The 18,498-nt window shown below is 32.5% G+C and overlaps 1 protein-coding gene across 1 annotated transcript in view; it reads right to left on the reverse strand.

Annotated features, from left to right (window-relative positions):
* The window catches only part of LOC143258594 (uncharacterized), a 127,471-nt gene that overhangs the window by 33,070 nt on the left and 75,903 nt on the right, over window positions 1-18,498 (reverse strand). The window contains exon 2 of the mRNA XM_076517781.1: window positions 15,741-15,946. Coding sequence (XP_076373896.1) covers window positions 15,741-15,946 — 206 coding nt within the window. The remainder of the gene's footprint in view (window positions 1-15,740; window positions 15,947-18,498) is intronic.

An 18,498-nucleotide genomic window follows, 5' to 3' on the forward strand; every position in this document is an offset into this window, starting at 1 on the left:
AATTTTCAGACACAAATTGTCGAAATAGTAACTTAGAAGTTAGGGCACTGTTTTCTAGCATTTATTTGCTTGCAAGATATTTATTTGTTCGTTTGATTTCACGCAAAGCCTCTCGAGAACTATGTATGTCTCTAATTTTGAAGTGCTAAACTAGAGGAGGTGCAGGTAGTCAACCTCACCCGCTGTTGACTTTTAGGCTATCTTTGACAGACCAAATAGTGAGATTTGATCGCTACTCCTATAACGTACAAACTCCTTCAAAGTGTTTTTTCTTTCTTTCTTGGGCGATAACGAGGTTCGAACGAAGGAATCCCAAATGCACATTCGGGAACGATCTTTAAAGCTTTAAATTCCAATTAGTTTTCATTTCAGTAAACCAGATAGTCATTATTAACTAATTGGTGAAAAGAAAATTAACTGTATAGATCAGAATTAAAACACTGTATCTTGTGAAAATAGTCCGGTAGAAATACACTGATCACAAATAGTGAATATTAGAATTTAACATACTAGAAAAATGAAAGGATCTTACCATTACTAGATTGCATTACATTAGTTCATTATATTAAAGGTACGTTAGTTACTAATCTAGATAAAGAGTTTATTCGTTTTCAATAGTTTTACTAAATAAAATTAGCAAGTAGTTAAACCAAATATACAGACTATAACAAGTTAATACATGTAAAATATTTTTCATTTTTTGAAAGTTGAAGCAAATTCATTGAGTCGAGAATAAATATCTGGAGTGTAATTTTAGACAAAAACATTGATTGGGATAAAATTACGTTTCCAAGAAATCGTGTAATTAATAATGACTGTAGTGTTCTTCAAATATTAAATTGCATCGTTTCAGCTAAGACACCACATTCATCGATTTTGTTCCACAAGTGGTGATACTATTGTTGCCTTCTATTTTTAACACAAATATCTTGACAATATTTCTACATCTGTGTGGTACATCACACTCACACGGACTATTCAAAACATTGATGTAGTTTATAGCTTTATTCAGTATCAAATAACTGATGTTTTACTGCTGAAATGTACTATTTCCTAACTGTGGAAGAAGAAGAAAATTTCGATTAGACAGGTAGCGCCATCTGGCAATGAGCAATTAGTATCCACAAAGGATCTGATCATTTTATGTGGGAATAGAACAGAAAAAAAAAACAAAGTTTAGGAACAAGAAACAGCACGTCTTCAGTAAAATACACACCTGAGACAATTCTCTTTTGGTACGTCTACACATAGATATCATTTCACGTTTGCGCAATATAACATTTTTAACGCTCAGGATATTTTATAATAAATTCCTCTGGATTGTTTGTTTGGAAATTTCGCACAAAGCTACTCGAGGGCTATCTGTGCTAGCCGTCCCTAATTGAGCAGTGTAAGACTAGAGGGAAGGCAACTAGTCATCACCACCCACCGCCAACTCTTAGACTACTCTTTTACGAACGAATAGTGGGATTGACTGTCACATTATAACGTCCCCACGGCTGGGGGGCGAAACCCGCATGTCGGATTAGCGCACGCCTTAACGCGCTAGACCATGCCAGGCCCCAGATACAATACAATAATTTTGTAAGTTTAAGTGACACGACCTTTTTATATTAATGAGTTATGATACATTTAATTGAGATCACACTCTTATAATTACAAAGTGTCGAAGATACTTTTGGCAATTAGAATAATGCGTTGTTTCACGATTGAACGTCACGGCTACGTCGTTAAGGCACTCGACTCGTAATCTGAGGGTCGTGGGTTCGAATTCCCGTCACACCAAACACGCTCGCCGTTTTAGCCGTGATAAGTGACAGTCAATCCCATTATTCGTTGGTAAAAGATTAACCCGAGAGTTGGCGGTGGGTGGTGGTGATTCCTCCTAGTCTTACATTGCTAAATTAGGGACGGCAAAAGCAAATAGCTCTCGAGTAGCTATGCGCGAAATTCAAAACAAACAAACGTAACTAAAACTTTGAAAACTTAGAAATACGGAAATGGTTTTAAGAGAAGAAAATGCGGTTAAAGTTTTTCTCGAACGACATTCATTAGGTCCTGGAACACTCATCTCTGCTTGTCTTTAACACGGTTTTTGTAAGCCCCTTTAGATATTCAGTATAGCAGAGCTGTCTCAAAGCTGCTATATTATCTCAAAGTAAAAGACATCAGTTTAGGGTACATGAATAACACGGCGAAACATAATAACTCGAAAAGCGTTTTTTTTAAAGGAACTAAATATTTAAAAACGTGAAATTTACTTTACCTACACGTTATTATATAGTGCTCTTTCAAAGGAGGAATTAACCTACTCTATAAAAAGAAAGTAAGATATATAGTTTTTAAACATATTTCTCTGAGAAGTAAATGGTTAAGAGTTTCAGGTCTGAGTGCTTTTTCTAATCATTTCAAGCTGTTACTTTAGTTATTTATACTTTCTAGCTGAAGAATAATTACGAAGGAGACTGCATTATACGAAACTTACTTAAGTAAGAAGGTAAACGATTGTGGTTGTATTTTATAAGATAAAAAGGCTTCTCATAGAGACATCCATCCAAAACTAACCGTAATTTACTAGTATAAGCTGAGACTGTCAGATTTTTGTTCCTATGAGAATGGAAAACATGATTGCAAAGTAAAAGCTATCAATACAATTTCTAAGAAGCTTTTGGAATACATTTTACTTCTATGGATGTATGTTAACTTTATTTTTCAAATGGTTTTAATATATGTTCAAAATCAATTACCAATAATTATCCCGTTCGCGAAGTCAGCGTATCCTTATAAAAGTGTCTTTACTATATTGGATTGTACTACCAAGTATGCTGTTTATGAAATTTCAAGTAGCATTCTTAATGCCTTATTTAAGGATAGTATAATGTTTTCTGTGAAAGATTTCACACCTGTCATATTAGTATAAATAAGGGCTAGTAATAGTCTTATAACAGCTAACAAATGTATTTCTAACCGTTAGATAAATAAGGATAAAGCATGTAAATGGCCTTATACGAGATGAAACCCATTTACAAATGTCCAAATAGTAAAAATAAGAGCTTGACGATGGTCACACAATAACTAGTAAATTGTTCGTTTTGTTTGTTTTTCATTTAGTGCGAAACTACTGTAGAACTATAAACACTAATTATCCTTAATTTAGAAGTGATAGACTGGAATGTAAGTAACTAGTCAACACCATTCATCGTCAATTCATGGGATAGTCTTTAGCAACGAAGAGCAGGATTTAGTGTTACATTTTAACACCTCACGACTGAATAGATGATCTAGTTTGGTAACCGGATTCGAATGTACGATGTTCATATATAAAGTTAGTTCCCTAACCATCAGACAATGCCAGGCACAGCTTCTAAATGAATATTTAACTGTCAAATTATTAGAGATAATAACAAGCTTAGCAGATATCTAATGCAATATACTACACAATTTGTAATAGCCTAAAACTGAGTTAAATGATAATTTAAATTTAGAAGATAAATGTCGATATCTATTAAGTTTATCTTATTTTCCAACAAGATTGATACACAGTTTTCTTTCTTAATTCAAATATATTTTATTATACAAAACAATAATACAATTTATATTATCTGTTATCACAAATAGTTATTACAAATAACGATTTATATACTAGCATTTTCCAAACTTACTAACAACATTGAGTCTCCTATCTTATCCGACATTTTCTTGATATGTTATCGAAGGTTCACGGCGAGCGAATTAATTTCGAGTTAACATAGATGCAATTCACTTAACAGGGAGCTAGATGACACTGTATTATTCTTTCTTCGCTGGCCAAACGCCGAAGTTGTATATCTTCGTAAAAAATACTAATGTCTGACGTAAATCCGCTGAAATTAAACAGACTGTAATTTTCGAAATCTATAAACATTCTTGATCATTTTATGCTTTGTATTGGTTACCTTTAATAAGCGTAATACGAATTTCTAGAAATTTCAGCTTGTACAACAATACTGACGTTACACCATGGTTTCGTACAACATATGTTATTGATTCTTACACTCGAGAATCTTCTACAATTTTAGTGAATATGTGAAAATTTCGCAACATACATTTAACAGTAGAAGTTACGTGCATTTTATTTAACTGAACCGAACATGGATATTAAAATAAATATATAATAGTAAGTCCATCATACCTCCCTGCTTAGAGAATTAAAAACTGGCATTTCAAACAAAAATATTATATATACATTGCGAACGATACTTTAAATATAACTTATTGTCAAAGAATTATATAACTTCAATAATTGTGACAAAATATAATACAATTAACACCAGTAACGTTATGACCATAAAATTTCATAATGCGTGAAAGTGCATCATTACAGATGTTCTTAGTCCTTTTGATATGGAGTATCTCTTGTAATGATAAACTCCAATTTAACAGTCTTCTGTTTTAGCTCTACACTTGGTTCAAAAACATCAATTGGTTATGATCAATGAAATAACAATAGGTTGTTGTGTTGCAGATATATAAACATTGAAATGTTCTAAAGCTAACACTAAAATCAATATTTCTTTTTACACAGTTCAATTGTTCTTTTGATGACAATTAAACTTTTTAATAAAGTAACAAACAGGACGTTCAGTACCTCTGTCGTCTTATTGTAATTGTACGGCACCAGCATTCCAATCGCTGGCATCAACAGCTAATGCGAAAGGCTTATCAAAGTCAGGTGCCTTCTATACATGGTAGCTGTACAATAAAGATTTCACTTTTTCAAAGGCAGACTGACATGTTTCAGATCACTTGAACTTCGGATTTTTTTATTTAATAAGTCTGTTAATGGTACAGTGATGTCATCAAAATGTTTACAAAACTTCCTGTAATAACCAGCTATTCCCAAAAAATCTCACGAAACTTTTCTTGTTAGTAGGAGTTGGATAATTCACAATACAATCAACTTTAACTTGAATTGAAGAAACTCGGCCGTGGCCTACTACAAGATCTAAGTAAACAACTTTGGCTATTAAAAAAGTCACTCTTTGCCAAATTTACAATGAAATTGGCTTTTTTGAGCCTCTCAAAAACATCACGTAAGACACATAAATGTTATTCTCAGGTGTAACTGTAAATCACAATATCATCAACATAATTTCTAACATCTGCTAGATTGTTGAGCCATTGATTCATCATTTACTGAAAAGTCAGTTGAGATTTTTACACCAAACATGGCGTTACATTGTACTGGTGTATTCCATCAAGAGTAATAAAATCAAATGTTTCTTTTCCCTGTCAGTTAGAGGAACGGTCAAATATCTTTCCAGCAGGTCACATTTTGTGATATATCTGGCTTTTCCAATTTTATCAATACAATCCTCCATTATTAGGATGGAATAGAAATTTGTCTTTGTCAAAGCATTTACTTTGCAAAAGTCTTTACAGTATCTAACTTAACCATCAAATTCATGAACCATTTCACAAGATGAAGACCAGTCACTTTGACTTCCCTCTATTAAGCCATTTTCCAGGATATATGATATTTCTTTCCCTACTTTACCAGCCTTTATTGGATTCACACAATAAGGATGTCGTTTCACTGAAGACGCATTACTTATATCTGTATCACCATCAGCAACGTTGGTTTGATTAGGGAGTCTGGAAATATACGTTCGTATTCTATCTATAAACTACTAAGTTGATTTTTCTATTCAGGAGGCAAGTGATTGAGTTTTGCATCAAGATTGGCCAGCTACAAAGTCAGAATTACTCAGTTTGATGTGGTATTCAACTCCAATATTTTAAAATTTACGGGTGCCTGAGTCAAAGATGTTTTCATCAGTATAAGAAGGATGCTCAACGACTAAAATATATTCAGATGCATTTCGGATGTCATAGGGCTTTGATATTAGTATGGCACAGCCATGTAGCTTTTCGACGATTAGGTGTTTTTGCAATATAGTCTGTATCACTTACTTTCCGAATAACTTCGTAGGAACCATAATACCCAGCTCTAAGTGGATTTCAAAGTGTGTGACAATACTAAGACGATATCACCAGAACAGAACTTACGTTCTTTACCCTTGTTGTCATAAACATTTTTTTTGCATTCTAGTTTGAAATGACTTCAAATATTTACGAACCAATTCAAAAGCACCTAATAATCTGGACCGAAACTTGGAAACGAAATCCAGTAAGCTCATTTCTTTCGGGTTATCTTCCAACCATTGTTCCTTCAGCAACTTTAGAGGATCAGGCATAAACTAGCCAAACACCAACTCAAATGGGCTAAACCCTAACGACTACTGAAACAACTCATGAGCACTAAGTATTAATACATTAACGCCTTCATACTAATCTTTCTCATTATTGACACAGAAAGTCCGAAGAATGAATCTGTCAAGAGCATCTTGTGATTCTGAATGGTATGCACTAGATTTATCTGTTTAGCACTGACTTGGTAAACAACCTGTTGAAACGAACCAGACTTGAAACTTGATCTATGATCAGACTGAAGTTCTTTAGACAAGCCAACTAAATTAAAAAAATCAATCAAAGCCTTGGAAATGTTTTGAGTTTAAACGTTTCTTAAAGGGATAGTTCAGGGATGGAGTGTATGCGAACATGATAGTCAGCAAATACTACTTCCCTGATCAAGATTTTGTTAAAGATCCAAAATAATCAACGATAACACAAAGGAAAAAGAAGAATTTTTGATTAGGCTTTCCGACCAGCTAAGAGGTATGATAAGTTTGCAAAAATGAGAAACATCTTGACTAATTTTTTGCCAAGAGAAATGACTCATGATCTTGATACATATCTTGTTGATACCTAAATGACCTTCCATAGAAGTTCATGGACAACTTTTAATATTACAGAAGGATATGCTTTGAGAACAACGATTTGATAACCTATAGTTCAGTCATCTAAAACTGGTACATATGGTGGTCTCCATTTTCTCATAAACGAAAGATTTTTTGAAAAAAATAACCATTTGGAACTAGCTGTTGCTACTTCAGCAGCAAAAGTACTAGCTGTGACTACTTCAGAACACCTCTTCAGCAACAAACACTTCTAGCTGTGACGACTTCAGAACACCTCTTCAGTAACAAACACTTCTAGCTGTGACTACTTCAGAACACCTCTTCAGCAACAAACACTTCTAGCTGTGACTACTTCAGAACACCTCTTCAGCAACAAACACTTCTAGCTGTGACTACTTCAGAACACCTCTTCAGCAACAAACACTTCTAGCTGTGACTACTTCAGAACACCTCTTCAGCAACAAACACTTCTAGCTGTGACTACTTCAGAACACTCTTCAGCAACAAACACTTCTGACTGTGGCTACTTCAGAATGCCCATTCAGCAAATAACAATACTGGCTGTGACTACTTTAATGGCACTAAAGGTCAGCTAACTTATGTTGTTAATTGCTTAATAAACAGTCGTTGTAAGAAAGGTTCCTTTAGGTCACTGCTTTTTCAACAATCAATACCCGTTAAGCCTGTTTTATACCACCGCTATCGAAAACAACTTATGTGAGAGAAATCTTTGTTTAGTCTTAACAATGCTTTCTTCAGATGGCTGCTTTCAAGTTAACTCTAACATGGATTCTGTTTTAGGGAAAATCAATATCAACTGCATCTTCATCTAACCACTAAATGATCAACTGTTTTTCAAGTTAAGTATTCCTTACATCATTGCTTCACCAAGAGTTAATGTCAATCAAGAATTCAGTCTTACTATTCAAACTATAAATTCAAGTCATTGGTTTTATCATTGACAAAAATGTAATTCGAAATTCTTGGCAAGATTTCTTCAGTGTATACTCTGAAGTTTCTCGTAATCTATGAAAAGTATAAGTCGTTAACGATAAATATAAGAAAATTATCGTACTCCAAATCATAAGCGATTAGGAAACAAACATGAAATATCATCCGACGACATTCACAACGTAAGAAAAAGGCACAAAGTTAACTTCAGTATAATACGGTGTTGTTTGAAATTATCAGCCTGAATAGTACGTTAGGTGACACATAGGCTAGAAGGCCAAGTCAAAGGTTTAGTTTGAGCCATCCTTAATTTAGAATTGCTAACCAGAGCAAGTGCAACATCTTTAAATTCTACAGCATGCGCTAATACTTTTAACCTATTAACATATTAATTCAACGTAATATTACCTCTACAATTCAAAGTCATTAGTGGAACGTCGATATGTTGAGGCATTTCGCGGGCTCGAGCCTTGGACCTTTCAATCCATAGACCAGCACATTAACTACTAAGCCATGTCTTAGTCTAGGGTGACTTAAACCGAATTGTTGAACTGGAAATCGAAATCGTGTAACTATAGAAACAGTTCTTGTTAAATACGATTAAATTTTGATGTTATAACTAATTCAACTAGTCTGATGAAATTATAATTTGAATGTTTCCAGGTTTACTAAAATCGTATGTTCAATTGCGATCATACTCAGCGTTTTATACGAACATAAATAAATTCAGAATGGACTACTGCATCACAATAAAAAGCAGTATGTATCAGCAACTCCTTATTAAACTTAAACTAATTATATTTTTCTAAACTACAATTACTAGCTATCTATTGACAAACTTCAATTAGTAATACAACTGAAGTTAATTGTAACTTTCCATATTTGGAAGTAGCAATTTACCATTAATTCTGAATAGTTGCTGCAATCTACATGAAACTCAAAGTTTACTACTCGTTGTGGTCCGACATGACCAGGTGGGTTAAGGCGTTCGACGCGTCATCTGTGGGGTCGCGGGTTCGAATCCCGGTCGCACTAAACATGCTCGCCCTTTCAGCCGTGGGGGCGTTATAATGTGACGGTCAATCCCACTATACGTTGGTAAAAGAGTAGCCCAAGAGCTGACTAAATTAGGGACGGTTAGTGCATATAACCCTCGAGTAGCTCTATGCGAAATTAAAAAACAAACAAACAATACTATTCGTTGTAAAATTTGTACATAACAGTGACTTTTATGAAACCGTTTTTAAACTCCAAATACACTTGGAATACAGCCGCGGAGAGCTGTGTTTATTTAGGCTGTTTTCATATTACCAAGCATTTTTAAAAAAAAAACGTGTTTATTCACATTGATTTTTTTTTCATTTTTAGCCGCGGCATAACGGCTCATAGGATGTCTGAGGTTGTTTGTTCTGTCTGTTTTAAATACATACTTTTATTTCATAGCTCCGTCATCTTTTGACCAATTTCAGATCTAATCTTGCTTAAAAGACTTTCTATTTAAGGTTCGATGGTAAAGATCCCGGTGAATAATGAAATAGGATCCTGTGAATCCTTGCATCACGTTTGGTATTGCTAGTGCATATAAAAATAACTAACAAAAAAAGGTATTATATAGTAATTTACTCTACTTACGCCTAAAAAATTAAATGCCACGGCTATTGACCCCCTGCTAATACAATGGTAAGTTCACGGATTTACAACGCTAAAATCAGGGGTTCGCTTCCCTTCGGTGGGCTCAGCAGATAGCCCGTGTGGCTTTGCTATAAGAAAACACACGCCACGGTTATTGAGGATTCATTCTTGTTAAATTAAACACAAGTGTCAAAACTGAAGTAAATGTCTTAAATACTGAACTTACAGTTATCATTATGACAAATAATGTAAACAAACAATTAGAGTTTTTGATACTGTTTTATCCTGACAAAAATTCTAGTAGGTTTAATTTTAAGATAATTGTTAAATTAGCCGATATGCCAAAATAACTAAAAAACAAAATGAACATCGATATATCTAATTAAGTGCAGAGGTTTCGAGCAGTGCGTACATTCCTTCTATATCTACTCTAATGCTGTGGCTTGGAGTAGTAAATATATTCCTTGTATATCACCTAAAATTTAATGATTCGTAGCAATACATACATATATTATATATTTCATATACATACTCTAATATAGAACAGTACTTAACCACCTCATTTATCTACTCTAATGTAGTGGTTTGGAGCAGTACGTACATTCCTTATATATACTCTAATATAGTGACTTGAAGTGGTACTTACCCACCTCATTTATCTACTCTAATGTAGTGGGTTTGGAGCAGCACGTACATTCCTTATATTTCTACTCTAGTGTAGTGGTTTGGAGCAGTACATTCCTTATATATACTCTAATATAAAGACTTGGAGCAGTACTTACATTCCTTATATATACTCTAATATAAAGACTTGGAGCAGTACTTACCCACCTTATTTATTTACTCTAATGTAGTGGTTTGGAGCAGTACGTACATTCCTTATATTTTTACTCTAATGTAGTTGTTTGGAGCAATACTTACATTTCTTATATTTCTACTCTAATGTAGTGGTTTAGAGCAGTACTTACATTCCTTATATATACTCTAATATAGAGACTTGGAGCAGTACTTACCCACCTTATTTATCTACTCTAATGTAGTGGTTTGGAGCAGTACGTACATTCCTTATATTTTTACTCTAATGTAGTTGTTTGGAGCAATACTTACATTTCTTATATTTCTGCTCTAATGTAGTGGTTTAGAGCAGTACTTACATTCCTTATATATACTCTAATATAGAGACTTGGAGCAGTACTTACCCACCTTATTTATCTACTCTAATGTAGTGGTTTGGAGCAGTACGTACATTCCTTATATTTCTACTCTAGTGTAGTGGTTTGGAGCAGTACTTACATTCCTTATATATACTCTAATATAAAGACTTGGAGCAGTACTTACCCACCTTATTTATTTACTCTAATGTAGTGGTTTGGAGCAGTACGTACATTCCTTATATTTTTACTCTAATGTAGTTGTTTGGAGCAATACTTACATTTCTTATATTTCTACTCTAATGTAGTGGTTTAGAGCAGTACTTACATTCCTTATATATACTCTAATATAGAGACTTGGAGCAGTACTTACCCACCTTATTTATCTACTCTAATGTAGTGGTTTGGAGCAGTACGTACATTCCTTATATTTTTACTCTAATGTAGTTGTTTGGAGCAATACTTACATTTCTTATATTTCTGCTCTAATGTAGTGGTTTAGAGCAGTACTTACATTCCTTATATATACTCTAATATAGAGACTTGGAGCAGTACTTACCCACCTTATTTATCTACTCTAATGTAGTGGTTTGGAGCAGTACGTACATTCCTTATATTTCTACTCAAATGTAGTGGTTTGGAGCAGTACGTACATTTATTATATTTCTACTCAAATTTAGTGGTTTGGAGCAGTACGTACATTCCTTATATATACTCTAATATAGAGACTTGGAGCAGTACTTATCCACCTTATTTATCTTCTCTGGTGTAGTGGTTTGGAGAAGTACACACATTCCTTATACATATATTGTAATGTAATGGCTTGAAATAGTACGTATATTTGATAAATACATATATGTATTGTAATGTAGTGTCTTGACGCATTGCATACGTTTCTCACATATCTACCTCAATGTAATGGCTTGAAGTAATACAAACATTCTCCGCATATTTACTTTAATGATTTGTTTCGTGGTTCAGAAATAGTCGACATCAAAGATGTATGTCTACTTTCAATGACATTCTATGAACCAGTTTAATGAAAACTGTGCTTTGTAACACATTGCTTATGCATCGTAAACATATAGTTTGAATGATAATATTTTTATTCATATCGATATACTCAGATCTGGCACAATGTTTTAAACGAACATCATATAATGTATTTAATTACAAAGAATAAAACTTGAATGACGTAAAGAGTTTGTTTTGTCTCTAATTTAGCAATGATTGTTTGTTTGTTTGAATTTCGCGCAAAGCTACTCGAGGGCTATCTGCGCTAGCCGTCCCTAATTTTGCAGTGTAAGAGTAGAGGAAAACTAATCAATACCACCACAACCAACTCTTGGAATACATTTTTCCAGCGAACAGTGAGGTTGACCATCGTATTATAACGTACCCGCGGCTTAAAGGACAAGGATGGTGGGCGAAGGTAATTCGAACCAGCGACTTGGTAGCTGATTGCGAATCTAGAGCCCTTAAAGTGGATAAGTTTATGACTGTATAGACAAAGCGATGTCTGTATGTTCAATTCATTTTTGTTACCTCAATCAAACTAGATACAAAATCAGTATTTATAGAAAAGAAACTTTGTATATAAAGTAAATTAGATACAAATTTATTGTGTTCATACAAGTTCACCACGAGTTGTATCAAATATAAATTAAATTAATTTCAGCTTTTATATCTGTCATTCATGATTTTAATATTCCTGAAAAAATCTTATTAACTGAATTAATCATTCAAATATTATACACTTTTGTTACATTTTTTCAGGTGTAAAATACTTACTCTTCTTAAATTCCTAAAGAAAATTTATATAAAGAAAATAGCTACCAGATGACCTTGGTTTTCTGAACTAAAATATATGCAAGCTAATGACCACAATTACTCATACAAATAGGGTCTGATAATTAGGGTACTTGATTCGCGAAGGTAGCTCATGTTTAGCTTTGTGGAAATTTCAACAAAATAAACTAATGATGTAACAAAATCAGCATTAGCTATAAACTTGTGCAATAGATAAATTCAGTGATAGAATAAACATAAACCTCTACTGTTAACCAGAACTCTGCGTTTCTTAAGACTGTACGAAAATATCATTTTATACCAATAATTCAAAGATATAATCCGCTTCTTACACTTTATAACAATTTTTACTAAAATATCTTCTTTAATACATGAAGTTGTAGAAATTATCTAAGTAAAAGTTTAGAAATATTCTATAAAAACACCAGACGACGCCAAAACTCAGTAACGCTCTCTTGTGTTATTATTAAACATGTTGTCTGATTTTCCAACTAAAGAACAATTGATGAAATAAATATCAAAACTTAGATGAATAGGAACATAACTTAAAACTACTAAAATAACAAAATAAAAGATACATCAATTCACGGAACATTAGGTGTATTATAACAAAGTATGCTTGCGTTTTATTCTATAAATACAGAGCCAACAAATACCTAATGCATATTTCTTTTTAATATTTTTTAACCTTATCCACAATAATATTCAAGAATAAATCGTAAATCAGTGCTTATGTTGCGTGCCAGATATCTAAGAGAACATTGGACCATTGTATTAGTGTAATATCTTTCACATTTGAAAGCTTTTTATTAGGATACTATTTTCCATCTATTACATTAAGCAACATATTCAGGAAGGGCTTGTTCTTTTAAGTTATTTTATTAAATCCCTTATATGCAAATACTATTTAACACAGTGTCTCAAGTGGCAGTGAAATATAATACGAATTAGCTAGTGTTAACTACATTGTACTTTCCAACGACGTTTCTACTATCAACATTCAAAGAAAAGTCAATGTTCTGTCTGTAATTTTTCAAATTCTGAAGTGAGTAAATAATTGAAAAGATTGATTGTTTCATAACGAAATAGAGCATTTCTTTTTTGAATAAACAGATTATAGGAGTTGAATATGTTTTAAACGATGTTTCCAATTATCAAAATGTTCAGGAATAAAACAATACTATTGAAGCCCTTGCAAAAGTTTGAATTGGTGAAGATGTTAGGGTACTCAGCTCGCAACCTACGTATATAGTGGGTTCGAATTCTGACACTGAATATGCCCGTCCTTTCAGCTTTGTTGGTGTTATAATGTGTTGGCTAGTCCTAGTTTTCGTTTGTAAATAATATCTCCCGAGTTGATGGTATGTGATGTTTACTATTTGCCTTTCTCTTATTTTTCTTATTTAAGTAAACTTCAATAAAGAAATATTTTCTAAAGCCCCTAGCTTCAGTTTTACAAAAATACATGTGATATAAAAATAATGCTCAGCACTTTTATCCACAATTAAAGTACATCCAGTATACAAATAGTGTTGAACAATATTATCTACAACTAAAATACGTAGTTGTGATTCGAAAAAGAAAGTGTTAAACAATATCATTCATAACCAAGATACTTGTATCTTAAAAATAGGTGCACAAATAACATCAGAAACCAAGATATATGCAAGTTTTAAAAAAAGAATTCTCAACAATGGCGTCCATAACTAGAATACTTCTAATGTAAAAATAGAGATCAACAGTGTTGTACTCAACTAGAATACTTGTAGTTCGTAAAGAAAAAACCAACAATGTCATTGACAACTAGAACTCTTATAACATAAAAGGAAAGATAAAGTCTCATCCACAACAACTGTGGTACTTCTTATTTGAAAAGATTTCAACAATGCTATTGACAATTATTGCGTTTGTAATTGAAGAAAAAGTGCTTAACAATAGCATCAACATGTAGAATATTTTCAACTTAAAAACATGCTCAACAATGCCACTTCCACGAACGAATTAAAAATGGTATTTAGCAATAGCATCCACATCTGTCATATGCACATTGTTTCATGCAGATGCTTAATGTTTTCATTCACATCTTTGAAAAAAGAACAATGTAAATGGATTTTCAACAAAAGTAAAAACTACAAAACCAGAAAATTTTGAATAAGTTTATTCGACAATTAAAAACAAAGGATAAAAGCAAAATATGCTTAGCAATTTAATTCCAAACTGAAACACTAGACCATGTATAAATAAAAACTTGATAATGTAATTTTCTGATTAGGTATCAGTAATAGTATTAAAACATTTGTTTAATTTCATACCATATCAAAAGAATAAAACACAAAATGGTGCTAACAAAAATTTTCATTACCGATTTACAAGTTAGTGAAAAGTTTTCCAAATATTCTGTTCATAAAAACTGTTAAAAGTGCATCACTAAAAATATAAAAGTCGCTTAATTTTATTAAATTCTTGCTGGTTTTTTTAAATATTTTTTGTATATATAAAAACTAGCAAAGGTGTTCAGCAATGCCAGGTTTTAAAAGCCTACAAGTGAAGGCTTGATTTGGCCTTTTCTACTGTTTCGAGTCATAGCATAAAACCCATTTATCCAATATAAAGGTCTTGAGTGATCTTGATGAAAACTGCCACTTGTCTTCTTCTTAATTTATTTTGCTACCGACTTCGTTGAACAATTGAATATTTAATTGTGGCACTAATTAAAGCTTTAAAATTAAAATTACAGTTAAACTCGAATCGTTTATCTTGTTTCTTATGAGTTTAAATTCGTTCGATGAGGGAAATATGGCCAATCAGAGTTACCCTGAAATAAATACCATCAATATTCCTTCAGCGAGCGACCCAGAACAACTTGTGACATCATACAGATGTATAACTGATTTATGTATGCGTATTCTGTATGATTTAAATTTGAAAATTGTGACAAGAATTTGTACACGCACACCTTCACATTAATATATACATATAAAGGTGTGTAAATGGTGTGTTTAGCAACGTCATTAATAAATACGTTATCCATTAAAGGAAATGCTATGAGGGTCCCACAGTATTCAAAATTCACTTCAGTAATTTTAAGTGTATGACCGTTGAATGTATGGAAGCACCTCATGCTAATCTGATGGCAAATTGGTAAACAACGATTTATAGGCGTAATGAAGTAGTTTGATTTTGGGGAGTCTACTAAATGTTTTATAGAGCATTGACCTGTCTTCATAAGACCAAGATTTACCAATTTCCATCAAAAAATGTAGCATGTTTCCCAAAATAAAACCATTTCATTACCCCTATAAAACGTTGTTTTTTACGTTACTGGTATATAAACGTCGTTAAACATGAACTACACATGAAACTAAGTCAAACATAGAATATTTCTGCTACTTCTTACATCCACTTTAATCCCCTTTAATGGGAAGAACTGGTGCGGTGGGTTGTCTCTGGGAACAAAGCGAAAGAACTCCATGTCGTCACGGTACCACTTGATGGAATATAGGTTATCCCCTTCCAAGTCATACGCGCAGGTCAGCTCCACTGCTTCGCCTGACTGGACCGTCTGGGGGACATCGAGGTTAAGGATGCGTAGTGTACCAACAGCTGTACAGAAATTATATACCGAAAAGAACATTAGAAAACAAATAGTTTACTAATTGGTTCGTCCATTAGAGTTAAATATACAAAAACAACAACGAGTCTGTCATCAAAACAGGTCATTAACGTACATATTGTACCTATGAATATGTGTTGTTTTATATACTTTTGCTAACCAATTTTTGTGTATGTATATATATATGTATACTAATTAATATAGATAAAAGGTACAATAAGGTAGAAATGTAGGTTTCTAAGAAAATCAAGAAAAACAGAGAACTAAAGAAGTAAAACAATAAGAAACTTATATGAAACTAACATAATATACACACGCACACAAACAACTAAATTAAGAAAAGATGCTTGAATAGTATAGGTTTATATTAAACTAACTTCTTCACAACAAGTTAATAAATATTTTCTTTATAACTAGAATTTCATTTTTTTATATTGTATTTGTGTGAAAACTATTAAGGCTATCTACCGCCGTCCATAATTTTAAACTACTGTACTGACCACAGCAAATGTAACAACTTGATATCCAACAGTCACACTAAGAAACTGCTCATCATTCTTATAACGAATCAATAATTTAAAACACAAAGAAAATTTTGTGATACTACACAGATTCGAAAATGGCTGTTTCTCCAAAATCCAAAATTATACCAGAGGGCAAGGTTTACGTATTTTTCAGAATCTTATTCAAGTGCATTGAAATTCTCATTTATCTTTAAGTGGATTAGTAATTTTGATATGATGATAATTAAAATGTTTTTTTTTCTCCTCGAGCTATACAGGATATAATCTGTGTACCAGTCAGTGAGCACTAAACTAATTAGTTTAAGGATCATTCTAATGTTAGGATGTAGTATTAATCTTATAAGGTAGATACCTATGTATTTATTTATAAAGAAATAGACTATAGAGTGTTGTGGATATATATATTTGTGGGTTTCGGTATGTGTTTGTAATAGTTACATAACCTCAAACAGATAACCCAAAATCAACTCGTCACTTGTGATTTTTTTCTTCTATTACATCGTCTGTGTTAAACCATTTTAGTAGCTCCATAGCCTTTTAAAATTATTTAACTTACACTCAGTTTTCTGGTTCAGAAATAACTGAATGGTTCAGTTCACCGAAACTGCATATAAGTTATCTTTGTTTTCACTTTAGAAAATTTTAGGGAAAAGGGTACATTCCAAATTTTAGAGTTCTTAAGCTTATACGGTTTGGTTTTATTTGATTTTTTTCTATAGAAAAGCCATATTAGATTATCTGCTGTGTCCACCGCGAAGAATTGAGCGCCGTTTTTTTTCTTTGTCTTATTTTGCTTTGCTCGCAATCTTACCGCTAACTCACCAGGAGCGTCTATGGTTTGAGAAAAATATAAAATTGCAATAAAATAGTAATCATACATACGTTAGGCTTAGTTTTACCATTTAATGAAGAATGTATTAACCATTGCCACAATAAGTGTTGTGCTGTAAACGCCTTTTACAAGCCGTTACAATAATATTTTTTCTAACAAGTGTTTTTCTTTAGCTTATATACTCTAAATCCAATTAAAGCTTTGATATAATTATAATGAAATTCAAAACCAAAGTATGTTACTAGGATACTAAAATAAACTTCTATCAGTAAACTAAATACGCTGTATTTCTTTATAATGTAAAACTACAACCATACAGATTAGTTATCACGTAATTATGATTGACTGTTTTAACTTGTTTGTGTACATACCTGTTTCCTAACTACATATAAGAAAGTCACAAAAAAGTTATGAAAACGATAAATATAAATAAAACAAAGAATATAACTTCGAAATTATATTCAATTAACAACAGCAGTCGTTCTATATATCTCGGATTCTTGAATATAGAAAATATGATTCTCTTTTAAAAGCATCTGATTAAAATTATAAGAAATACAACGGTTTAATTCCAAATAAAGGTTACGCTTACTGAAGTAATAATATCAGAGTAAGTAAAACGTGGTTATGTACCTCTAAGAAACTTGTTGTACTTTATTTGCTCGATATCTCCTTTCCACGAGTTTATTTTGTATGAATCGTTCGATGTACAATTTTAAAATGATTGACTATGTTTTTAAGTTCTACAAGGAAACGTAACCGTTTGGAGAAAAGCTAGGTGTACCTCTTCACCACGTGCAATAGATTTTATTTAACAAAACTGATCAAATTTATTGTGCTGCGAATACGTTTCACTGCAAATAATACACTGAGAATACAACTAAAACAAAATCATTTTTGTTCTGTACAAATATCCAGGCCACGACATACCACATGAATAGTTTAGTCTAAAATTATAATATAATACCTTCAAGGACGTATATGAATAATTGAAAGTTACTCTGATTAAAACGGCCATTTTGATGTGTATGTTTAATGACCTATATCCCAACGGACTTATTTGTAATGACATCCATGTATGTATCTTCACACAGACACACATGCGTACATACCCATAGGCTTTAAAATTCTATTTAAAACAATCTAGCATGTAAGAGTATATGCATTAACTCTAGACACAAGGAAG

Source organism: Tachypleus tridentatus, chromosome 8 (assembly GCF_004210375.1).
Source record: "Tachypleus tridentatus isolate NWPU-2018 chromosome 8, ASM421037v1, whole genome shotgun sequence".
In the NCBI taxonomy this organism is placed as follows: domain Eukaryota; kingdom Metazoa; phylum Arthropoda; class Merostomata; order Xiphosura; family Limulidae; genus Tachypleus; species Tachypleus tridentatus.